Below are 26376 nucleotides of genomic sequence, written 5' to 3' on the forward strand. Positions count from 1 at the left end.
CAGTCATGTGTGAGAGCATAAGAGAGGCCTAAGGTGAGCTGTTTGTAGAGGAGTCCTCTGGTCTGCTCAGGGTCCTAGGTGGGATACAGACTGATTTATATGTAGATGTGTTTCACCTCATTTATATTCTTATTTATTTTGCGAAAAGCTTTTTTTGCAGTCACTTCATCTGAACATTTTTACTGTATTACAGTAACAAATAAATATTTGCTTCGTTCCCTTTTTTGTACTTGTGCTCTGATTTCATCATTACATCCCTGAAAGTCTTTTTCTTACTGTAGTGTTTTTCATTTTACTTATCAGTGCAATTACTGTACTGTGAGTTTTGCCAAAATAGGTAACATTTGGTGTATTCTCAGAACAATATTGCAGTATCAACTAGGGATTACTAGCTGGGATTGTGAGTTTAGCCCATTGGAGCTCATTGGATAGACAAATTAGCATTGTATCCTATTCTGATACGATTGTGTCAATGCAATATTTATATGATATCTTCACAGTATTGTATTACAATATGGCAACAGTCTTTATACTGTATGTACCACCTAATTACAACTTTAAAAAAGGAAGCTATTTCTAAACAATTGTATACATTAGAATATGTAACACACACCAGTGTTTAATTGATGCTCTCTAAGAGATATTCATATATAGCTGTGTTTATCGTTTTGGTGGGAAAAAAAATCTGTTTTGAGAAGCGAGAACATGGTTTTGAGTGCAGTTTTTCTTTTTGAAAGAGATTTGTGGAGTTTTGACAAAATGGTTAACTCTTTTCAGTTTTGTGTTTAGAGTTTTGAGAAATTGATCTATAGTTTCAGAAAACGTGTTTAAATGATTGAGAAAAACTGTAAGCAATTGTGAAAAACTGTAATCAGTTTAATCATAGTTATCGACCATATTAAATTATCATCCTTATTATTATTCACTAATGTACAATGAATATGATTTTAAGTCTTTATTTGTTTATGTCTTCATAAATATGAGCAGATTATCTTCTGTTATGCAGAACACAGAACCATAAACCGTCGCCTGACTCTGCCTCCTCTATTCCTGTAGGTCACCTGACCTCTGACCCACAGGTCACCTGCCCTCTGACCTCTGACCCACAGGTCACCTGCCCTCTGACCTCTGACCCAAAGGTCACCTGCCCTCTGACCCAAAGGTCACCTGCCCTCTGACCTCTGACCCAAAGGTCACCTGCCCTCTGACCCACAGGTCACCTGCCCTCTGACCCAAAGGTCACCTGCCCTCTGACCCACAGGTCACCTGCCCTCTGACCTCTGACCCACAGGTCACCTTACCTGTGACCTCTGACCCACAGGTCACCTGCCCTCTGACCTCTGACCCACAGGTCACCTGACCTGACCTCTGACCCACAGGTCACCTGCCCTCTGACTCAAAGGTCACCTGCCCTGTGACCTCTGACCCACAGGTCACCTGACTTGTGACCTCTGACCCACAGGTCACCTGACTTGTGACCTCTGACCCACAGGTCACTTGCCCTCTGACCCACAGGTCACCTGACCTGTGCCTAACAGACCTCACAACGGCAGGGACGTCGAGCCGAGGAGAACTAGCAGAGCCAGGGCTATTCATATCCTTCCTGGTCATTGAGGAGTTAGACCGGACCACCACTCAAGAGGGACCTCAGCAGTCTGCCGGCTCGGTTTGGGTCACAAGGTCTGGGTATGACTGACCCGACGAGGTCCAGCGGTTCTGCCCATGTCATATCTGTAAGAGGCAACCAGAGAGCATCCACTGGGACTGCGCTAGGCTGAGGTCATCTGCGGTGAAGGCCTCAGTGAGTCAGTGAGTCACGCTGTCCTCCAGGAGAGATGTAGCCATGCTATTTTTCTCTGCTTCCTAGGGTGACCTTTATATCATGACTTTTGTAAAGTTGATCCTGGTAGCATTCCTTGGTGGCACTGACCATAAGCAGACTTTGTTTCACACTGTTAGATACCATATGTTGCACTTCATGTGCCTTATGGGTACAGGCACACCTGGAGCAGCCTCAACCCTGGGTATATAGGCTTTTAACTGGGAAGGTGTAGGCTCCTGTACTGGGAGACAGCCCAGGAAGTGGCCTTTATTGTAGCAAGGTTGACACTTGTTGATGCTGCTCTTAAGGGGGGTGAACTTCTCAGGTTCCTTCCAACTTGAGGACGTGGTTGTGGGGTCGTGGATGTTGAAGTCTGTTGACCTCCAGCCAGCTGACCAGTTCTTTGAAGACATCATTGATCCCCAGGGTCCTCCTTCAAGATCCCTTTTTTCAAACAATGTTGGATGAAGCCATCCAGCAGGGGCAAAGTCTGCACAGGAGCTGGACCCACGGTTCTGTTTGCTTCCCTTCTCTCCCTCGACCGATTGGTGCATTGAGGTAAGTGATAGGACGATCAGGGTAAGGTCCTGGAGGCTGCATGGTCTCCTGCCTTGACTGGAGACCATTCAGGAGGCTGTTCAGCTTACTTTGGAAGAGCTGATTTGGTTCACCATATATGGTCTTCAGGGCCTGGAGAGCGGAAGAATATGGAGTTAGAGAGTGCATGTAGGATTTGGCCAGCTTGTATTTGGTGGGGAGCGGATCCATCAAGACCTGGTTCTTATATTGTTCAGATGGATGGTTGTGGCTCCCCAGTCGACTCTTCAGTGCCATCTTCAGGAAGATAAAGATCTCCTTTCTACTGACACAGCCAGACCCTGGCCTATCGTTTCTAAGCTACATTCATCCGGGATTACTTGCCAAGCCCACAAGACAGTTAAATGGCAGGGGTCATGACAATGGACCCACATGGTAAACTCTGCCTCCTCTATTCCTCCTATCCGTGGTCACCTGACCCATCACCAGCTGACCGTGACCTTTTCTCTGTCGCTGTATGAGTGCCTGGTGGATGCAAGGGAATAGTGCGCAGCCCCAACCCCCTGGTGCTCCACAAGCGGCAGGTGGAAAAGGTGGAATGGCTCTTTTGGGATTCCATCCTGGAGAGCTCATCTTTCTGATCTGAATCGACGTCCTCATATGCTTAGTTCACATGATTTGATTGATTCATAAGTCAACAGATTTCAGTCAACAGATTTCCTACATTCCCTGCCATATGATTCACAGGATGACATGACTCATAATTCTTACACTTTTTATTCTAATTCAAACCTTTTGAACTGGTTTCTCCAACATTTCTAATGTATGTGATGCCTGTCTACCTCACCATCATGTCGAAAGCTTTGGATGTTAGAACAGAAAACCGCTGTGTAGTAGCCGCAATAGTAGTCACCATCATGGAACTTGGGGGATAATTGTCTTGGTTAAACCACTTCCTCTCATAGTTTGTCACTCCTTGTGACAAACCACAAGTCTTTCTTGCCAGTTCCACCCAAAGTCTGTGTGTGTGTGTGTGCGTTCTGCGTGCGTGTGTGTGTGTGTGTGTGAGAACACACAGAACAAACAGAACCGACTAACTAAGGTCAAACAGGACACAAAATACAAAGCACCAGTGAACAAAAAAAAAAATTATCTAGAATTTTTATTGCTTGTTTGTATTGTGATTCAAGTGGCTTTAATGTGGTCAGATTGGCCTGCGACCAGTTTGTCAGACAATAATTCAGATGACTAAAAATCATAGAGTGTAGAAACATTTTAGCAGCTTCTGTAGACATGGTGTACCATGGTGGACCAGAGTACCAAGACCAGAGGACCAGGACCAGAGGACCAGAGGACCAGAGGACCAGGACCAGAGGACCAGGACCAGAGGACCAGAGGACTAGGACCAGAGGACCAGGACCAGAGGACCAGAGGACCAGAGGACCAGAGGACCAGAGGACCAGGACCAGAGGACCAGGACAGAGGACCAGAGGACCAGAGGACCAGAGGGCCAAAGGACCAGAGGACCAGAGGAGAGGACCAGGACCAGAGGACCAGAGGAGAGGACCAGGACCAGAGAACCAGAGGACCAGGACCAGAGGACCAGGGGACCAGAGCAGAGGACCAGAGGACCAGAGGACCAGAGGACCAGGGGACCAGAGTACCAGGACCAGAGGACCAGGACCAGAGGACCAGGACCAGAGAACCAGAGGACCAGGACCAGAGGACCAGAGGACCAGGACCAGAGTACCAGGACCAGAGTACCAGGACCAGAGGACCAGGACCAGAGGACCAGGGGACCAGAGGACCAGAGGACCAGGACCAGAGGACCAGGGGACCAGAGGACCAGGGGACCAGAGCAGAGGACCAGAGGACCAGGGGACCAGAGGACCAGGACCAGAGGACCAGAGGAGAGGACCAGGACCAGAGGACCAGGACCAGGGGACCAGAGTACCAGTACTAGAGGACCAGGACCAGAGGACCAGAGGAGAGGACCAGGACCAGGGGACCAGAGGACCAGGACCAGAGGAGAGGACCAGAGGACCAGAGCAGAAGACCAGGGGACCAGGGGACCAGAGGACCAGGGGACCAGAGCAGAAGACCAGGGGACCAGGGGACCAGAGGACCAGGGGACCAGAGTACCAGGACCAGAGGACCAGGACCAGAGGACCAGACCTTAACAGACGGCTGGAGAAGCCGTCCTACGCCGCCCTTACCCTAATCCTAACACAAGACACCCCCTGGTTGATTCTTCTGATGGTATAGTTCCAATCTCATTCCAAATAATTTATGAATTTAGATTCATCTATAGCAACGTCAGTGGCACTGACACCAGTGGTGATGAAGTGAACGTCTGGTACTGGGACACTTGAAGAACAGCATCCCCCCCCTCCTTAGACCACCACCAATTTGCCTACAGGGCAAACAGGTGGACGGAGGACGCAGTGTCACTAGCCCTCCAGTCCACCCTGACACACCTTGACCAGCGGGACAGTTATGTGCAGATGCTATTTATAGACTATAGCCTTCAACACCATCCCCCCCATAAACTTGCCACCAAGCTGGACCACCTGGGCCTCAACACACACAGCAGCTGGGTCCTGGACTTTCTCACCGGCCGACCACAGACGTGTGCGCATGGGGAAACAGGTCTCCTCCAGCATCACCCTGAACATTGGTGCACCACAGGGTTGTGTGTTGAGCCCCTTCCTCTTCTCCCTCTACACTCTCGACTGCAAACTCACACACGAGGCCAACACCGTTAAAGTTTGCAGACGACACCATCGTGGTAGGCAGGATCACGACTAACAGCGAGGCTGCCAACAGGACAGCGGTAGAGCAGCAGCATCACGGCCGCTGACAGGAAGAGACTGAACACACTCATTAAGAGCCAGCTCTGGCCCGGGTGCTCGCTCCACCCAGCGGAGGTGGTTGGTGACAGGAGGATGATGGCTATCATCCATGTCGGAGAACACGTCCCACCGCCTTCACGGGACACTTACATCACTGAGCAGCACCTTCAGTGATAGGCTGAGACCCCCGCGGTGTGTGACAGAGAGGTACCGCAGCACGGTCTTTCCTGCAGCAGTCAGACTCCACAATCAGCACTGCTCTCACTGACTGACACACACACACACACACACACACACATATTGTATTTTTGTATTTTATTGTATTTTGCACGACTGTCGTCTTTATTTCTTTATTTGCACTATCGTCTTTGCTCTTTGCTGCTGTAACACTGCAAATATCCCCACTGTGGGACTAATAAAGGCTTATCTTATCTTATCTTATCTCAGAGAACCTGGTGAGCTGGAGCCCAGAGAACAACCTGATCCTCAACACAGCAAAAACCAAGGAGATGATCCTGGACTTCAGGAGGAGACGGAAGCCCTTCGTCCATCACCCCATCACCATCGACGGCGAGACGGCGGAGGTTGTGCAGAACATCAGGTACCTCGGGGTCAACAGCAGCCACGACCTGACCTGGACCGTCAACATCACGGCCACGGCCAAGAAAGGACTTGAAAGGCTTCACTTCCTGAGGTGCTTGCAGAGGGCCCGTCTCCCACAACAGCTGCTGGTGAGCTTCCTCAGGTCAGCCATCGAGTCAGTCCTCACATGCTGCATCACAGTATGGTACTCTGGCTGCACCGCGGAGAACAGAAACCTCTCCAGCGCACCATTAAGACTGCTGAGAGGATCACCGGCACCCAGCTCCCCGGACCGGAGGACATCTACCGGACCCGCTGCATCCGGAGGGCCAAGGGCATCAGCAGAGACGGCACACACACCCTGGACCCTGCCTCTTCACCCCCCTGCCCTCAGGAAGACGTTACAGGACACCGAGCGCCCGCACCACAAGACTGCAAACCAGCTTCTACCATAGAAGCTGGGACAATACTGAATTCTACCCCCCTCCCACATTGACAGTCCCCGTCTTATACACACACTGCACTACCAGCACTTGAGGACTTGGACTTTTGAAAACATTCTATTTTTATATTGTTGTTATTGTTGTTTTTATATTATATATTTATAATTATATTTATATTTATATAACTGTGCAGCTGGAGGACTGCTCCAACAAAATGTTGTTGTCTTGTACAATGACAATAAAGATTAAAGGAGACATATTATGGTGTTTTCCCAACAAGTAAAAATAGTATATGAGTTTCAGAAAGTTTTTGAAGCGGTATTCTGGAAATAGCTTTTAGGAAAAAAATCTTGCCTACCGCTATTCCCCTCTGTTTCAGTCCCTTCAGAATGTGCTGTTTCTGGTGTCTGTAGCTTTAATGCAAATGAGCTGCTGCCCATTGACCAATGAGCTGTCAGAGTGAACCACAGCATGGAGAAGAAGTGTTTGTTGTCGTTTGTGGACCCCCGGAGCTCTCTCTCTCTCTCTCTCTCTCTCTCTCTCTCTCTCTCTCTATATATATATATATATATATATATATATTTATTTATTATATATATATATTATATAATAAATAATAACAGTAATAATAATATATTATATATACTAGGTATCTATATAATATAATATCTAATATTACGGCGAAAAGCTATGTGCGCCTCGGATGATATTATGGATCATAAAGACGTGCGTCTGACGTCTCTGGTACTTCCACAAGTAAATTCATAGATTCATAGTGGGGGTTATCTCAGCCATGGTGGAGAAGAATTGGGGGAAAGGAACTTTGGCTTTGACTCCCTGAAGTCCAGATTGAACTGCCGCGAAATGGAGGAGAAAGGGATTGTACTCCCGGAGCTGAGCTGCCAGACTGCCGCCGAAGCTCTGGCGGCAGTCCAGCAGCTCCGGCGGGGGGAGCTCAGCGGCAGTCCGGCAGCTCCGGCGGACTCCCTGCCAGGCAGTCACACCGTGGCAAACTGACAAATGAGACATCTATTTTTGTATGGAATCTCCCTGCTTCTGAAATGCCTGAACATCTCCGCCCAGTGCTCGTCCACTGGTCCACAAAATCGTATCTATGCTCTGATTGGGGGGGAAGTGGGTAAAAGAAAACAACACCTAAATCCAGGAAAAGTGTTGTTTTCATAATATGTCCCCCTTAAAGATTAAAAGATTAACATATTTTATTTCCAATACGTTTCATTGTGCATTTGATCACACTTTGTGAGTCACTTCCTGTCGGGCTCTGCTGATCCCAGGGCTGCGTTTGGCAGACCATAATAAAGACGCTCCCGCTCAATGCCTCCCTAAAAGTTAAGTTAAACTAAGTATAATCAAACTATAAGAAGTTACCCAAACGGGAACGATAAAGAAATGTCATCAGGTGGGAAGGGAAAACAACACAGTGGAAGTGCCAGTCGACAGCAGGCCAACAAGGAAATGACCCACAGCGATTCCCAAGGCTCCAACGCCACCTGCCCAGTTGACGCTACTAATCTGGAAAATCACCAGAAAATAACATAGAATTTGTGATAACATCGAAATTCGAGCAGAACTCAGAGCGCATTACTGAAGCTGAAAATCGCATTTCAAGTGCAGAAGATATAATTGCTGATTTGGAGACCAAACGATCAGATGTTGAAGGAAAAATAGACGCTCTTACTCACCGGGTGGACGACGAAGAAGCAAAATCACGGCGAGACAATATTTGCATATTCGGGGTCAAGGATGGGACTGAAGGAATTGATGCACTGTCCTTCTTCGAGACCTGGCTGCCCAAAGTCCTCAACTTGGAGAACAAGAAGGGCCGGATCCACCTGGACAGGTGCCACAGGGGCCTCGGTCGACCCAAAGCTGATTCACCCTGCGTCGTCGTCATTAAACTCCACAACCCGAACGACAAGATGAAAATTCTGACAGCTTACAGCAAGACCAAAACGCTGGAACTTGATGGAACTAAAATCACTATTTGTCAGGATATCCCCCCAAGTGTAGTGCAGCAGCGCAGGAGTTTCAATGCCGTGTGCCAACAGCTGATTGAAAAGAATATCAGATTCAGGATGCACTACCCAGCCACTCTTCGATTCTCTTTCAACAAGAAGGAATACTCGAGGCTGTGGAGACAATTACACCGGTGCCATAGGTAACGTTAACCTTAAATTGCCCACAGTGAACGAACAGAACTTTCCTCTCTTCTTTTTCTCTATATGCTATTAATACTGACTGACTCAGGTGATTTAAATGTGTCATTTACATCGGTCAATATAGGCCAAATAATGAGCAAAGATGAGATGTTTACTTTAACTGTTTTATTTATTATTTTGATTTTTTCATATTAAAGTCAGATAATTAATTAACTTCTTTCTTTTTTTTGTGTTTTCTTTTTATAGCCTATTTATTTATTTGTATTCAGCTGCGGTAATCAGAACGCAGATATAAGGATAAACACTGTCGTGTTAAATGAAACTATAGCCGATGAAACGAAGGTCTACATATTATTTTCTTTCTTCTTTCTTCTTTTTTTTTGGTTCCACCTTCTTCTTGTTCATTTTTCAACTATGACCCTGAATGGGCTTTACATGAACAAAAGCGATACGTTTTGGAGGTGTGTGACGGGAGTAAGGGAGCGTTGGTATGTTCACTTGAGGAGGAATTGTGAACAGCAGCTGGACCTCTCTCATTGACTGTGAACTATTTCTCAGCCTCACGTTGAAGAGAACTCTTCATCCAAGAACAAGGATTATATGTACTATTCTAATAGACAGTCTACATATAATAGACTGGACTACTTTCTCATGTTTAAAAAAGATATGACAAATATTACAAAATGCACTATTGGAACAATTACACTATCAGATCATGCAAGGGTCACCTTAACAGTGAACTTCAATTCAAACAAAGGGAAATACTTATGGAGAATGAATAACTTGTTCCTACAAGATGGAGACCTAAAAGATACAGTCAAAAAAACACTTGGAATTTGGAACATTTGGAATTTGGAATTTAATGACACAGGATAAATTAACAGTATAATTCTATGTGAAGGAGCAAAAGCCGTTTTAAGGGGAGAACTAATAAGATACTCATCTGAAAAGAAAAAACAAAGAGAACTATTTAAAACGGAACTTGAAATACAAATAAAAGCTCTGGAAGATAAACATAAAAAATCACTCGATATGAAACTAAACAAACTTCTAAAGAAGAAACGTGGTGAATTTGATAAATTATTGACACAAGAAGTAGAGAAATCAACACAATCACAATAGAAAAGAAAAAACAAAGAGAACAATTTAAAACGGAACTTGAAATACAAATAAAAGCTCTGGAAGATAAACATAAAAAATCACTCGATATGAAACTAAACAAACTGCTAAAGAAGAAACGTGGTGAATTTGAAGAAATTAATACTACTTACTACTCACTAATCTCATAAAAAGTATAAGAAGAGGAAATATCACAACAAATTAAGAAATTAGAAAAGGCTCCAGGAGATGATGGGTACACCAATGAATTGTAGTTCAGAGAATTATTGGTACCTCTATTACTAAAAGCCTATAACTTTGCCTTAGAATCAGGTGTGTGGGCATCAACATGGAACTCATCTGTAATCACAGTTATTTATAAATATGCAAAAGCCTTTTTGGATACTTTGGATAAACCAGTGTTTGTCAGCTTGCCTGCCATTAGTCAGCGCTGGTTCACATGACACAGACTCATTTATGAAACATGTACAAGACAATAAACTCCAAAGAAATAAACCAAACAAAAAATAGGATTTTAAAACCGGGCGGGGACGGGAGAGGAGACAGGAGTACATCTGAGTTACGTTTTAAATTAGAGCCTATTCTCGAAAATTGAACATTTTAGCTATTGTGTTTTATCCCCCTACATTACCCCCCCCCCCCCCCACTGGTATCACTGAGACCAGTAGGAGGGGGCAGCCCCCCACTGGTATCACTAACCTAGTGATGGTTAGTGTGTACGGGGAATGGGTTAACCTAGTGATGGTTAGTGTGTATGGGGAACGGGTTAACCTAGTGATGGTTAGTGTGTACGGGGAACGGGTTAACCTAGTGATGGTTAGTGTATACGGGGACTGGGTTAACCTAGTGATGGTTAGTGCTTGGCACTTGGTTCTAACATCCTTACTGTACCCACAGTGATAGATTGTTTCACTTTCTTATGACAAATGTACATATTGTAAGTCGTTCTGCTCCTTGTGTTGCTGTGGGACGCCCCGTGGTCCACGCTGTGTGTCCTGTAACCCATTTTAGTGGTCCACCTAAAACCAAATGGGAACCACTGACATAGAACCACTGACATAGAACCACTGACATAGAACCACTGACATAGAACCACTGACATAGAACCACTGACATAGAACCACTGACATAGAACCACTGATATAGAACCACTGACATAGAACCACTGACAGAACCACTGACATAGAACCACTGACATAGAACCACTGACATAGAACCACTGACATAGAACCACTGACATAGAACCACTGACATAGAACCACTGATATAGAACCACTGACATAGAACCACTGATATAGAACCACTGACATAGAACCACTGACATAGAACCACTGACATAGAACCACTGACATAGAACCCAGCCAACTCCACTTCCAGTGTACAAACCCACACTGAGGCTCTGAGGCACTCTGGGTGACAGGGCGATGAATCAGAACCACACATCTCAGAGCCCCGAAGATGAGTAAGTGAAGATGAGTGCTGTGCAGACAGACAGACGTGAGAACACAGGACACACAGCCTACTGCTTTAGCTACTGCCATTATCAACTTAGACTGAAGAAAACAACCAAGATAGGGAGCAGCTCGCGGTGTCAGCTCCTCATCTGCTGGTCAGAGGAAGAGTCAGGGTGATGAAGGGGTGATGAAGGGGTGATGAAGGGGTGAGGGTGATGAAGAGGTGAGGGTGATGAAGAGGTCAGGGTGATGAAGAGGTCAGGGTGATGAAGAGGTGATGAAGGGGTGATGAAGGGGTGAGGGTGATGAAGGGGTGAGGGTGATGAAGAGGTGAGGGTGATGAAGAGGTGATGAAGGGGTGAGGGTGATGAAGGGGTGATGAAGGGGTGAGGGTGATGAAGAGATACTCATCTGAAAAGAAAAAACAAAGAGAACTATTTAAAACGGAACTTGAAATACAAATAAAAGCTCTGGAAGATAAACATAAAAAATCACTCGATATGAAACTAAACAAACTTCTAAAGAAGAAATGTGGTGAATTTGATAAATTATTGACACAAGTAGAGAAATCAACACAATCACAATAGAAAAGAAAAAACAAAGAGAACAATTTAAAACGGAACTTGAAATACAAATAAAAGCTCTGGAAGATAAACATAAAAAATCACTCGATATGAAACTAAACAAACTGCTAAAGAAGAAACGTAAAGAAGAAACGTAAAACGTAAATTATTGACACAAGAAGTAGAGAAATCAATACTACTTACTACTCACTAATCTCATAAAAAGAATAAGAAGAGGAAATATCACAACAAATTAAGAAATTAGAAAAGGCTCCAGGAGATGATGGGTACACCAATGAATTGTAGTTCAGAGAATTATTGGTACCTCTATTACTAAAAGCCTATAACTTTGCCTTAGAATCAGGTGTGTGGGCATCAACATGGAACTCATCTGTAATCACAGTTATTTATAAATATGCAAAAGACTTTTTGGATACTTTGGATAAACCAGTGTTTGTCAGCTTGCCTGCCATTACTCACCGCTGGTTCACATGACACAGACTCATTTATGAAACATGTACAAGACAATAAACTCCAAAGAAATAAACCAAACAAAAAATAGGATTTTAAAACCGGGCGGGGACGGGAGAGGAGACAGTCAGGATAACAGTTTTTATTTTTACATCTGAGTTACGTTTTAAATTAGAGCCCATTCTCGAAAATTGAACATTTTAGCTATTGTGTTTTATCCCCCTACATTACCCCCCCCCACTGGTATCACTGAGACCAGTAGGAGGGGGCAGCCCCCCACTGGTATCACTAACCTAGTGATGGTTAGTGTGTACGGGGAATGGGTTAACCTAGTGATGGTTAGTGTGTACGGGGAACGGGTTAACCTAGTGATGGTTAGTGTGTATGGGGAACGGGTTAACCTAGTGATGGTTAGTGTGTACGGGGAACGGGTTAACCTAGTGATGGTTAGTGTGTACGGGGAATGGGTTAACCTAGTGATGGTTAGTGTGTACGGGGAACGGGTTAACCTAGTGATGGTTAGTGTGTACGGGGAACGGGTTAACCTAGTGATGGTTAGTGTGTATGGGGAACGGGTTAACCTAGTGATGGTTAGTGTATACGGGGTATGGGTTAACCTAGTGATGGTTAGTGTGTACGGGGAATGGGTTAACCTAGTGATGGTTAGTGTGTATGGGGAACGGGTTAACCTAGTGATGGTTAGTGTGTACGGGGAACGGGTTAACCTAGTGATGGTTAGTGTGTACGGGGAACGGGTTAACCTAGTGATGGTTAGTGTGTACGGGGAACGGGTTAACCTAGTGATGGTTAGTGTATACGGGGACTGGGTTAACCTAGTGATGGTTAGTGCTTGGCACTTGGTTCTAACATCCTTACTGTACCCACAGTGATAGATTGTTTCACTTTCTTATGACAAATGTACATATTGTAAGTCGTTCTGCTCCTTGTGTTGCTGTGGGACGCCCCGTGGTCCACGCTGTGTGTCCTGTAACCCATTTTAGTGGTCCACCTAAAACCAAATGGGAACCACTGACATAGAACCACTGACATAGAACCACTGACATAGAACCACTGACATAGAACCACTGACATAGAACCACTGACATAGAACCACTGACATAGAACCACTGACAGAACCACTGACATAGAACCACTGACATAGAACCACTGACATAGAACCACTGACATAGAACCACTGATATAGAACCCAGCCAACTCCACTTCCAGTGTACAAACCCACACTGAGGCTCTGAGGCACTCTGGGTGACAGGGCGATGAATCAGAACCACACATCTCAGAGCCCCGAAGATGAGTAAGTGAAGATGAGTGCTGTGCAGACAGACAGACGTGAGAACACAGGACACACAGCCTACTGCTTTAGCTACTGCCATTATCAACTTAGACTGAAGAAAACAACCAAGATAGGGAGCAGCTCGCGGTGTCAGCTCCTCATCTGCTGGTGAGGAAGAGTCAGGGTGATGAAGGGGTGATGAAGGGGTGATGAAGGGGTGAGGGTGATGAAGGGGTGAGGGTGATGAAGAGGTGAGGGTGATGAAGAGGTCAGGGTGATGAAGAGGTGATGAAGGGGTGATGAAGGGGTGAGGGTGATGAAGGGGTGAGGGTGATGAAGAGGTGATGAAGGGGTGAGGGTGATGAAGGGGTGATGAAGGGATGAGGGTGATGAAGAGGTGAGGGTGATGAAGGGGTGATGAAGGGGTGAGGGTGATGAAGAGGTGATGAAGGGGTGAGGGTGATTAAGGGGTGATGAAGGGGTGAGGGTGATGAAGAGGTGATGAAGGGGTGAGGGTGATGAAGGGGTGAGGGTGATGAAGAGGTGATGAAGGGGTGATGAAGAGGTGAGGGTGATGAAGGGGTGAGGGTGATGAAGGGGTGAAGGTGATGAAGAGGTGAGGGCAGTATAACTGTAAATTGTTGTGTGTGTGTGTGCTGGTAAAAACAATGTTGTAGTGAGTGGTGTAGACTAGTTAATTAGTTTAGTATTATTTCAATACAAACTATTATTTTGTTACCGTTATACATTATCCTGTTTGTGGTTACTCATAAAAAAATGTTTTTTTTTTTTTTAATGGAAATGATACAAGTGGTGCTGGGGTTAGGTTCTCAATATTCTCAGAAATCTGATTTTGGATTATTAATCTAAAGTCTGATAGCAGACCAGTTCAAATCTGGGTGAACTTGTCATTCAAATGTTTTGTTTCATGTTCGTCTTTTTTAAGATTGAACCACTACCAGTTACCAGTCCTTTCTGGTATTGGCTGGTTTTCATTTATAGAATATATCAGTTATAGAATGTGATAAAGTCATTATAGAAATCGCCTTCAGGGGGAATTCCGCTATGCAGTGTGCAGAGTAGATGCATAGGCAGCTCGCTCCCACCACTGAACTTTTAGTTTACCTTTTAAACCTCTCTTTTTCAAGTTTTTTTGTTTTCATTAGTCTAGTGTAGAAAGCTTGCTATGGAAAAGAAAGTCTCTCTCTCCAAAGATATAGCAGAGCTATAGTCAAAGTGTGTAGACACAATGAATCAGTGAACAGCAGAGGCCCTGTTAAACACATCATCATTTCTACGAGTTTGGAGATAAACCAAGTAAATTGCTTGCTCACCAAATTTGCAGTCCTACTCATCAATGCACATTGCCCAGATTAACACAGATATTGGAACAGCCATTAACCATAGGAGAAAGGAGGGTCTGCACACAGTTTTTTTGCTCCAGAAGTAGATTTATTTATAAACAGGCAACGTTTCGATGGCTAGGGATCTTCAGGCATTGAGAACAATGGGTGAGAGGACTTATGACCCAAAAGGGGACGCCTGTCTAATCAACAGGGCGTACCCAAAAAGTGACAAATGGCACAACATGCACCCGAAGGCACTGGCTTGGAGTCAATGACACATCAAGAAAAGATAAAGAAACAAAAATAAAGAAAAAATAATAAAAAATAAAATATAAAAAAAATAAAGAACAAATAATATAAACTATGCATCACAATAAGCGTTTTTTTTTGTTTTTTTTTAACAAAATACACATTGATACAATATGATCATATATAAGCAGAGAAGCAAGTGTAAATTGCAGGCTATATACCAAACATGAACAATCAAAGAAAAGGTCTAAGGTCAAAATACATATTGAGGCCCTTTGGAGACCTGGTGTTTAACATGTGTATATAAAGCCTCCCTTCTAAGGAGAAGGTTATCTATGTGTCCTCCACGTCTGGGGGTGGAGACATGTTCAATTCCAACATACCGTAAGGTGGACAAGTTGTGTTTTAGCGCATTGAAATGGACAGCTACAGGATTTTTATGATCATTTAATCTTATACTGCTCCTATGTTCTGCGATGCGTGTTTTTATGCATTGCGTAGTCTTACCAATATAAGCAAGGCCATAAGGGTACTTTATCAGGTAAATTACGTTCTTAGTGTTGCAAGTGATAATTCCATTTATTTTGTCTTCCCTGTGTGTGGATGGCAATATGTGTTGCACTTATATGTGAAATTGCATTGCGCAGTGTGCACACCTGTAATTTCCATCAGGTAGTGGAGGGAAAAACTGCAGAGGCTTATCAGGTGGCTGGTCTGCTGTAAGGATCAGATCAGATCCGTTGGGTGAGCGTTTACAGGTAAAAGGGGGGGGCTGTCTGAATGAAGCGTCTTCCATAGATCAGAACTCACAATAACCCAATGTTTGTGCACAATAGCTTCAAATTCTCTGCTGAGTGGCGAGTATTGCAGAACGCAGGATAGTCTGTTATCCATTCTGTTTTTTCCTACCAAGACATTCATCTTGATTTACATTTTTAAAACAATCTGAGGCACATTGGATCCAGGACTCTTCATAGTCCCTTTCTCTGAAGCACTGAACCAGCTGGGAACTCTGTGGAACTGTTTTTTTTAGATAGGTCAGTTTTTAATGTGACCATCTTTGGAGCTCAAAAGATCTAAGAAGCAGATTTCAGTACATTTCTCTTATATCACATACTATTGTCTAGCACCACCACTATTGATGTGCGCACCACCCCTCTTTTTTAAGACAACCATTAACTCTCAATTGATTAACAATCAGTTCAGAGACTTTTATGGTTCATTATACTCTTCTGAGAGCCCAGATAACAAAACACAGTAAAAACACTTTTTGAGTTCCTTAGATATCCCTTCCATCTACTCTGAAGTGGCATCTAGTCTGGATGTACCATTTACAGTAAACTAACTTAGGAGTGCTTTAATGTTTATGCAGACTGGGAAATGCCCTGGCCCTGATACACTGTCCCCACTGCTACTTAACATGTTTAATGAATCGCTGCAAAGTGGCTCACTCCCTCTCACGTTACGTCAGGCTACTATTTCTCTTTTCTTTGAAAAATGCTGGCTAGACGGCGGAGTGTGTCCTTCCAACTATCATCTCCGAAGACCAAACAGGGTTTGTAAAGAACAGACATTCCTTTCATAATGTCAGACGACTGTTTGATATTCTGTAATCACCCTCAACCTCTGACAACCCTGAGCTTGTCATTTCAATGCCGAAAAGGCATTTGACCGTGTGGAGTGGCTCTACCTGTTTTACACATTGAAACGTTTTGGCGATACATTGATATCATGGATTAAGCTTTTGTATACATACCCTCTTGCCTGTGTCCGCACAAATAATGACTACTCTGACTATTTCTCCCTCAAACGTGGAACCCAACAGGGCTGCCCACTCTCTCCATTACTGTTTGCCATTGAGCCCCATAGCAGAAGCCCTCAGATGCTGGGTATCTCAAGAGGTGGCACCGAACATAGGGTAACATAGGGTATGTTAACCCTAACCCTAACCCTGTACGCCGATGACCTCTTGGTCTTTCTCTCTAGTCCAGACAAATCTATCCCCCTTGTACTGTTTTGAAAGAATTTGGGAATATCTCAGGTTATAAATTAAATCTGCATAAAAGCGAACTTATGCCAGTTAATGCGGCAGCCACAGCCTATCCCCTCTCAAAGTTACCATTCAGAACGTCTCTGGAGCACTTTAAATATTTGGGTGTCTGTATAACTAAAAACTATTTAAATTTAACTTTTCCCCTCTTTAAGCCAGGCTGTCCCAAGACGTCCACCGGTGGTCACTCTTGCCTCTGTCTCTTGCTGGTCGGATAAATTGAAATGAATGTACTGCCCAAGTTCTTGTATCTTTTCCAATGTATACCTATTTTCCTCCCTAAAACCTTTGTCCACTCTCTTGATAGCTCCATCTCATAATTTATTTGGAACAAAAGCACCCCTAGAATCAAAAATAAATTCTACAAAAACCTAAACAGTTGGGCGGCCTAGCTTTACCCAACATTCTGCTTTACTATTGGGCTGCAAACATTAGAACAATATTGCACTGGTGCAGCACCAACAGCCAATCTCCACCATGGCTGCAGGTTGAGGAAGCCTCATGTAGTCCCTCTTCTCTGATGTCCCTGTTGTGCCTCGCCCCGACTTCGTCACCAACCGCGCACTCCAGTAGTGTTGTAGTGAAAATCTGCCTTAAAATCTGGAATCAGTTCAGGTGGCACTTTAGGCTACAGGTAATACCTGTCTCGGCCCCAGTACATTCTAACCCTCTGTTCACACTGTCAGTTATTGACAAGGCTTTTTTGATCTGGAAAGACCTAGGGATTGTGTCAATAAAACAGCTTTACATTAGTGGTATATTTGCTTCCATATTTGCTGCTAACTTTCAATTTGCAGCCCACTCATTTCTTTAGATACTTGCAAGTCAGAGATTTTGTTCGCAATCATTTTCCTGGCTTCCCTGCCCTCCGTCCCCCCACTCTTGTTGATACAATACTTGATGTTAACCCCAATCTCAAAGGTACCATTACAATACTGGACAATACTCTTCTCTACTCTTCTCAAAAGTCAGACAACAACCTCTGATGCTTGGCGCTATGCTTGGTCTGCAGAGCTTGGTGAGGATAAAGGTCCGGCCGCCTGGGAGCACTGCCCTGTGGTGGGTCCACTCATCGTCTATCTGTGCTCGCCATGGAGTTGCAAAGTGATTCACAGAGTTCACTGGTCTAAAAGTAAGCTCGCTCGTATCTACCCTGACATTGATCCAAACTGTGACAAATGTCACCAATGACCAGCCAATCTCAGTCACATGTTCTGGTCTTGCCCCACCCTTGCTCCTTTCTGGACTTGCGTCTTTGACTCCCTCTCAGCCATCACATCTGCCAACATCCAACCCTGACCGTTACTCGCTCTGTTTGGTGTCCTTCCCATTGGCCTCTCTCTGCCATCCTATTTTGCTGAACTTGTTCCCTTTCTCGCACTGCCATCAAGACGTGCCATTCTGTTGCGGTGGAAAAGCCCTTATCCCCCACTCAATCTCAATGATAAAGGATGCGCTTCATTTTATGAGATCGGAGAAAATTAAACACACTCTTCATTTCTCAGAACGGAAATTCCATAAAATCTGGCAACCTTTCCTGGATCATGTCAGATCTCTCCAAATATACAATGACCCTGATGTCTAGACAACCTAGTTATACCCACCCCCCATAAGCAGTAGTTTGTAGCACAGTAAGTGTTTTTATTTTATTTATTTTTTATTATTTTTATTTGTATATTATTTATTGATATAATTAAATTTTTTAGTGCTGTTAGTGTTATTATTATTTTATTTTGTGTCTTTGTAACCAAATGAACATGCATGACTTGTATACGTATGTCTCTGTATAGTAAGGCATGCATGGCCAATACTACCATTAATACATGTGTCAAAAGCCATCCTACCCGATCTCATTGGTACTTCTCTGTAAGGGAGGGAAGGGGTGGGGGGTGGGGCTAAACTGTCTCTTTGTTAGTACCTTGTTTCACACAAGGTTTCAATTTCACTTTATGTATGAGGAAATGTATATATGAAATGTATCTGTTATGCTCAAAATCTCAAAAATAAATCATAAAAAAAAAATGAAATCCCCTTCAGTTTTGAGAGGTTGCCCACTGCAGAGCCAATGGATTGGATTGGAGATTGCCTCGTCCAGCTCCACCTCTAGGTCCTAACCCTAACCTCGGTCCAGACACGATCCCAGCTCAGGTCCATACCAACTCACTCAAACACCTTGGTAGCATAAGCTAGCATCTTGTGCAGCCACGGAGAAGCTCTTGGTGCCAATTGTCACGCCAGGAAATTAGTCAGAGCACGCCAGAAGCCCGGCAGATGTGGTGAATTAACATCAAACTACTGGATCCAACATCAGGTTCTCAAATACACACAAAAAGTACTTTGCTTGGATAATGCATTTATTAATTACAAAAGACTTTATTTTATTACAAAACTTAAACCTTAACCAAGGCACAAACACGACACCATGATATTAACTACTTTTGGTACTTTTTTATTATTACATTGGATTGCACAATAAAAAAAGAACCATTACTATTACTAATAATAAGAAATATACAAACAAGCATGTTCCTGTGAGGGATATAAACCCTGGAAGTATTATACAGTTTCCTCACCTCTTAATAACCAGGATAAAGAAAAATGAAACATAAAAATAAACATGTGCACAGATGAATCACAGCTCCAGTCTCAAAGTGCTCACAGGCCTGATACGATGAAAGACATTTGAATCATTTAATAGAAATAGTGTCGATGGTAAGGGGTGCTGGCCGGTGAATCGAGTCATCGTCACTGCAACACTCGTAAAAAACAACCAGAACAAAGAATTAGAAGGGCAATGTGCACACAACATGTAGACAACTGCTAATGTAGTGCCTACACAAACACTCATCCACACAATCAGAACCATTCACACACACACACTGACACTCATCCACACAATCAGAACCATTCACACACACACACTGACACTCATCCACACAATCAGAACCATTCACACACACACACTGACACTCATCCACACAATCAGAACCATTCACACACACACACTGACACTCATCCACACAATCAGAACCATTCACACACACACACTGACACTCATCCACACAATCAGAACCATTCACACACACTCACTGACACCTACACTCATGCGCATTCAGCATCAATCCCGTTACCAGCAGCCCATCACCCCTAGGTGTCCATGAAGGACTGGAGAGAAGGTCTCCAGCTGGATGTGAATATCTCAGCAGTCCTCTGGTTCCAGACTGTTCCAGACTGTTCCAGGGCGCTCCATAGGCCAACGCTCTGTTTGAGAGGAGGCCAGCTCCCTACTTCAACAGTTAGTTTTCTGTTTCCAGTCAGCCCTATCCCAGCCCAGCCCAATCAAACTAAATGGATCCATAGAAAAACGATAAGAAGGAAATGGCTCCTAATCGTCAGTGTGGGGTTTAGTGATGAGCTGAGTCAGGGAGCAACGACCAGCGCTGAGTCACCTGCTAGGCTGCTGGGACGTCTGAACTGATGGATTCATATAAAAGAACAGTCCCGGTTTAGTGGTTTGCTGTTCTTCAAAAGGGGGTCAAAACATTTCATTGAATCAGTCACAGATTTGTAAAGACGGAAACATGAGTCTGCTTGAGGAAGGATATGGAGCTGTGTCAATGGGGGTCGGGTGTATGTCAGTGTGTCTGTGTGATGGGGGTTAGAATGAACTGAGACTATCCCACCATATTCTGACCCAGGCAGGAGAGAGATGTGTTCTTCTGACACACCAACCCCCTCCTCTGAGACAGCTCTGAGACAACTCTCTATATAGGACAGACGCAGTCTCAGCCAAGATCAAATATTATTTGATCTATTTGATCTGTTTTTTAATTATGACAGGACAGGACATGTCTGTCCTAATTAGAGATTAGGACAGACAGTGTGGGTGGTAGCTGTCCGCAGTCTCAGCCAAGATCAAATATTATTTGATCTATTTGATCAGTTTTTTAATTATGGGATGGTATCATACTTAAAAGAATGGACCTCAATAAGACCTTGAAAGAAATTGTAATACAGTTTGTCACACACAGTGCCTTACTTCCTGAAGATCCTCCTGCATTAATGTTGAGGATACTGCATAAACACACACGGGAACAGTACTGGAACCCACAGCAAAGGTTTACTACTCTTACAAAAAGGTTTAAACATTAAGTGTTGAATTATGAAAAAGCATTCATTTTGCCAAAGACGTCGCCAAACGCTCATGGCATTTAACAGATCCAGGTGTTCCTCGCGCTGATATCAAGTAGCCCCTTAATGTAGTATAGGAGTATGGCGGTCGGATAGTGAACTACATTACTCAAGGATAGGAAATTGCTTTCCTAACTAAAAGAAGGACTACTAAAAGCATCTCAGATACATCTAGCGTTCTTACCGTGCTGTTTTGACGCAGGCTTTATAAACGTTGACATCACATTGAAAAATGATACTTTAATGCTGCTTTTGGAATCAGAAAAGAACCATAGGCAATCAGTCAAAAAAGTGAAATTAAATATTTTCCTATTGATAATTCACTCTCACACTCCTGTCCCTCATATTTATGGACATGGATCCCAAATAGTATGATTGGATGAAAATAATTGGGAGCCATTAGGGAAGAAGCCAGCGTTGTTATTGGCCTTCATTCGTTGAGCCTAGCGGTTACTTTGCACATGTTGCAACATGGCCGCTCCAGACTATTAGAGCCATTCAGTGTTTGCCGGACAGTTTCTTTTAACAGGTGATATTATAACAACATGTATTGTAATAGTAACCTGTATTAATCTATTTAATTTGGACAAAAGTTGAAGCTGTAGTTAACTATACAGTCTACTCTAGCTCCTATTTCCAACATGGATAAATTCACATTACAAAACATATGTATGTTTTTATTGGACTATATTATTTGTAACCCACAAATCCACAAATATTGTGCACTTGTATGGGATGCCATTTGAGTCAATCAAAATAAATATAATGATATGGAAATTAAATTAATAATTGAGCCAATAAATCAATCTGACATAACCACACTCATTGGAATATACCAGATGGAAATGTGGCATTATGAAATAAATGTGGCATTAAATAAATAAATGTGCCATGATGAAATAAAAGTTCCCTGAAATAAATAAGTTGTTTTGAAAAAAACATGATAAAAAAACATATAATTCAATATATTGATACATTTCTATAATTATATAAATTATACTATAATTATACTTTATATATTTATTTCCTCATTTATCTTTTTCATAGATATTTATATATTTAATATTGACTCAAATGGCATTCCATATTCCTGTGGTTTGTAAAATGACATCCGCAGAATATTTCATGATCCACAAACACAAATTGTTTACTTGTATTGAAAAATGATTCAGTTGTTATTATATGGTTGATGAGTTAGGTTAAGGGTTAGGGTCAGAGGTCAATGCCAGGGTTATGGCGGCTTACAACACATTTGTTTTGTGGTACAAGACTGCAGTTAGCTACCGAACCTTTCACCACCGAGGGCTGGAGTGGGGCTGGACTGGGGGACGGGGGCTGGGCCCACTAACCCAGAGACCAACCCACAGCCAGAAACACTGAGCAGCCTCTCCATCTTTTAATTCAAGGGAATACGCAATTATGTGTAATTGGGTTTTTTAGGGTTAGTGAAGCAAGCTAACAAAAGTATCTCCTGGGATTGTTAGTTGGTACAGCAGGCCCCCGGCGCGGGCCCCCGGCGCGGGCCCCAGGCTTGCTTCATGTGAGGCTCAGAGCAGGAGTTGACTCATTCTCTGCTTTTCCTGATTTCTGACTTAACATATCCGGTTAACCTGGAAATGCAGTGAAATAGTGCCCTGAACATTACACAGAAATGTTGTGTTGTTTAAAAGGGAAAGTTCTGTCATTCACTTTAAAACCACTCATGAATCAGATACGTTTCTGGGTAGTCTTTAATGTGTCCAGCTTTCTGGGTATTCTTAAGTGAGTTCTTCCCTGCATGTTATTCAGAAAGGGGCTTAATGAAAGACAAAAGGATTTGCTTACTGATGATGGCTTACAGATGCCGGCATAGAATGAGATTCACAAATTGCACATAGTTTCCCTGTCTGGCTTGAGCCCATCCTGAAGAGTCAAAGCATACCTCAATGTACACGCTGCACTAAGACCCCTCATACATGGAAGGACTTCCAGCAGCAGACCGTGTGGACCAAGGAGATGAATTGTGTCTTGTTTTGTCACAGACAGGATCCATAGCAAAAAACATGAATTATTAATTAAACCCATTGCTTTGCATTATTGCTCCAGGAGAGGGGGTGGGGTAGGACAGATTTCCAGATTGCAAGCAGAGTGAAAATTCAGGCACATGCCAAAAGCTCCATTAATACTCAATACTCCCATGAAATTCAGCAGTGATGCCCTGGAACACGTTCAGAGCTGTGGATGTTTTGTACCATGCTGAAAGCTGTCTCCCTCCACAATCTCCCTCAATCTCTTTCCCAAATGGAACGTGTCTGCTCAAACTCCCTATGAGAACACACTGGTCCTTGACAACTGCAATGCATTCAATGCTTCATGACACTCACAGGCAATGCTTTAACCTGCACACAATCTTTAAGGCTAAAGCCCTCTAGCTGATGGATGACTGCTGCAATACTTTATTTATTTTTCTATTTTATTACTTTTAACATTGTATACTAATGCACTTCATCCCCTTAATGGATGGGTTGGCTGTAAACCGAATTGCCCCTCTGGGACTAATAAAGTAATCTGAATCTGAATCTAGTGTGTGCAGTAAGGCGGTATGATCCCATTTCTACCACTGCATGTTGATGTTGATGTGGAAGTAAATGCATCTAAAGTGAAAGTTGGGGTCGCAATCATTTTCAGAGCTGGATACGGGTCACAGGCCGAAGCCACTGGGAACACTGGGCTCAGGCAGACTCCCATTCCCCAGGACCATAGACGGATGACAGGCGGGGGAGGTGTGTGTGTGTGTGTGTGTGTGTGTGTGTGTGTGTGTGTGTGTGTGTCAGAGCCTTCCTGCCGCACTCCTCCACAGATAACTCCATCACTCAGGTCGGCAGCGATGCACCAGGGAGGACGGGCAACACCGAACGCATCTGGGAAAACAAGTGAGAGAAATAAGAAAGAAAAGAGGCCAGCTGCAGTCCTCTCTGGGGCCGTAGAGATAAAGGCTGAGCCATGAGAAAACAGAAGTTAAATCAGCGTCAGTGTTGCTCCTCTTAATGCTGCTCAGCTCCTCCAAACATTCTCAGACAGAAATCACTTGACCTCCGGCAGATCTGTCCCATCTGCTCGGTAAGAAAACAATAATTGTTGACAAGCAAAGCAAGATATTACTATATGAGGGTTTTCTGATTTTAGTCTCTGTATAGGTGATACTATCACCATATTTGTTAAATGGTGGTGATACATTTGTTTTGTGGAAACAGATAATAAATAAAGCTATTTTTACCATATATTTGTTATGTGGTGCAGTTAAGGCCAGATTTTTTTTAAATGAAGCAAATTACAAAAAGAGGATCCACACAAATCTTCCAACATCATTAGTGCGTAGAGGCTTTCTGGATATTGATCAAGTCTGAAATATATGTGTCATTGACTCCATGTATCCCGATTCTTCTGTTCTGTGTTAGTATTGCTCATGAAGGCTCATTTAGGATTCACTCTCAAGTTGCTTCCGTCCGTGGAGACTGATCCTCTGCAGCGGGCTCTGGTTCAGCGCTCAGGACACATGTTGTTCACACGGCCCTCCACTAGAGGGGCTGTTACGGTAGCGGCATGTTCCGGTAGTTTGATTAAGTAACAGTAGCAGAATATTAGTCATTAAATCATATTTACCCATATGCTTTATTATAATGGTTTAAAAGAAAAACATGAATACAATAAATTATACAAAAGCAAAGTCCTTTTCTTAAGAAATCCTTTTATAGGATGAGGCCGTCCACCTAATGAAAAAATCCAAAATAAAACCACCATTAAACCCTATAGCCCGTGTCCTTTGTTGACCTTGTAGTCAAGTCAATTACAGTTCTGGTACCACAATAAACTGCATGTGGTCCTTTTTCAACACAGGCTTTGGGTCCCACTGCTTTGTGGAACGCGTCTCTCCCATCTCCCACCCGTCCAGAACCGGGGGCCACGCAGTCTCAAGTAACATCTCCGTAGCAGCTGGGAATCACTCCGTCTTCTTCCTGCCCTCTCTGAGGGCTCTTCTCTTGAGCTGCAGGGTCTTCAGTTCAGTCATGGTGGAGAAGGTCCGGTACACCCAGACCACCTAGAAACAGACACGGGCACATACAGGCTTAACATACGCTAGGGTTGGGAGCATTAGTGGTGAGATAACAATACTGACCACAATGAGGATGGTGTTCAGCAGCAGGGGGATGGAGAACACCAGAGATATGAACATGCCCGTGGAGTCAAAGTACTGGAAGTTTGAAAACGACCTGTGAAGAATAAATCATCTGTCAATAATTATGGCATTACATTTTTTGCAATCACAGGCCGCCCTACTTGTAGGAGGATTAGGATTGTTTAATAAACATTCCTCTTTGGCATCTCCCCTAGGGCTGAACGATTTTGGAAAATAATCTAATTGCGATTTTTCCCCCTCAATATTGCGATTGCGATTTAATATGCGATTATTTTTTCAAGGTCCTCTTCTCGTGTTTGTAACAGCTTACCTCCAGTTATTGGCTGCCAACTCGTTCAGATATTCAGCGCTATAAACCATTGCAACTATGAAAAAAGACGTATACAACTATGTTAGTATCAGACGCAATATTCAACAGGAAAGGCTTTATTCTGGGCTGTTTAAATGATATATCCTGCTTAAAAAAACATATACACATAATACACGTAGGTGCCTACTCATTCACTGGAGAACACACACACACACACAAAGTATTTAGATATGAACTATGATTGAATAATCCCGCAGAATGCCGACCTGCTCATCCACTCACCCATGAGCAGGAACTGGCAGATCTGCAGCCGGTAGAAGCGACACGTCAACAGAGTGGATCCCAGGCAGATCGCGTGGAAGCTGAGCAGCCCGAGCAGCCAGGGCTCCGACCACTGGACCTACGACACGAACCACACAAAAACAACGTGTCGATACGGCACCGACAGCCCATTGAACTAGAGAACTACCACGAACCACTAATGGCACACTGGTCGTGATATTCTGAACAAACCCATCCTTAAAACAAGACTTACCGACATAAGAAACGTCCATATCGACGTTATCCTCACATTACTGAAACCATCTATAGGAATTGAGCTGGCATTGTGTACTTTCTGGTGTGTCATTTTTATAAAGTCACACTCGCTAGTGTTGGATGCCTGGGGTAAACAAGAGTGCGGAAATGAAACTATACGGGCGCACAGGATGACGTCACCCGAAGCCCCCCCTGCTGGTCT

At 43.7% G+C, this 26376-nt stretch overlaps 1 protein-coding gene across 1 annotated transcript; it reads right to left on the minus strand.

The window, feature by feature from the left end:
* Window positions 1-24592: 24592 nt before the first annotated feature.
* Window positions 24593-26303, minus strand: tmem18 (transmembrane protein 18). The gene is made up of 5 exons (XM_084484172.1): window positions 26173-26303; window positions 25920-26037; window positions 25638-25692; window positions 25307-25400; window positions 24593-25228 (listed from the first exon to the last, which is right to left on the minus strand). The coding sequence occupies exons 1-5, from the start codon at window positions 26263-26265 to the stop codon at window positions 25130-25132; spliced, it is 459 nt and encodes a 152-aa protein (XP_084340298.1). The 5' UTR covers window positions 26266-26303; the 3' UTR covers window positions 24593-25129.
* Window positions 26304-26376: the final 73 nt, after the last annotated feature.

This window comes from Micromesistius poutassou (genome assembly GCF_964030765.1).
Source record: "Micromesistius poutassou genome assembly, chromosome: 19".
Lineage (NCBI taxonomy): Eukaryota > Metazoa > Chordata > Actinopteri > Gadiformes > Gadidae > Micromesistius > Micromesistius poutassou.

Bases quoted from the DNA above. Each gene is read 5' to 3' on its own strand.
- tmem18 (XM_084484172.1), bottom strand. From the start codon at position 26,265: ATGACACACCAGAAAGTACACAATGCCAGCTCAATTCCTATAGATGGT. The intron at 26,038-26,172 runs GTAAGTCTTGTT...TTCGTGTCGTAG, and splicing joins TATGGACGTTTCTTATGTCG to GTCCAGTGGTCGGAGCCCTG. The intron at 25,693-25,919 runs GTGAGTGGATGA...CTTTTTTCATAG, and splicing joins CTGCCAGTTCCTGCTCATGG to TTGCAATGGTTTATAGCGCT.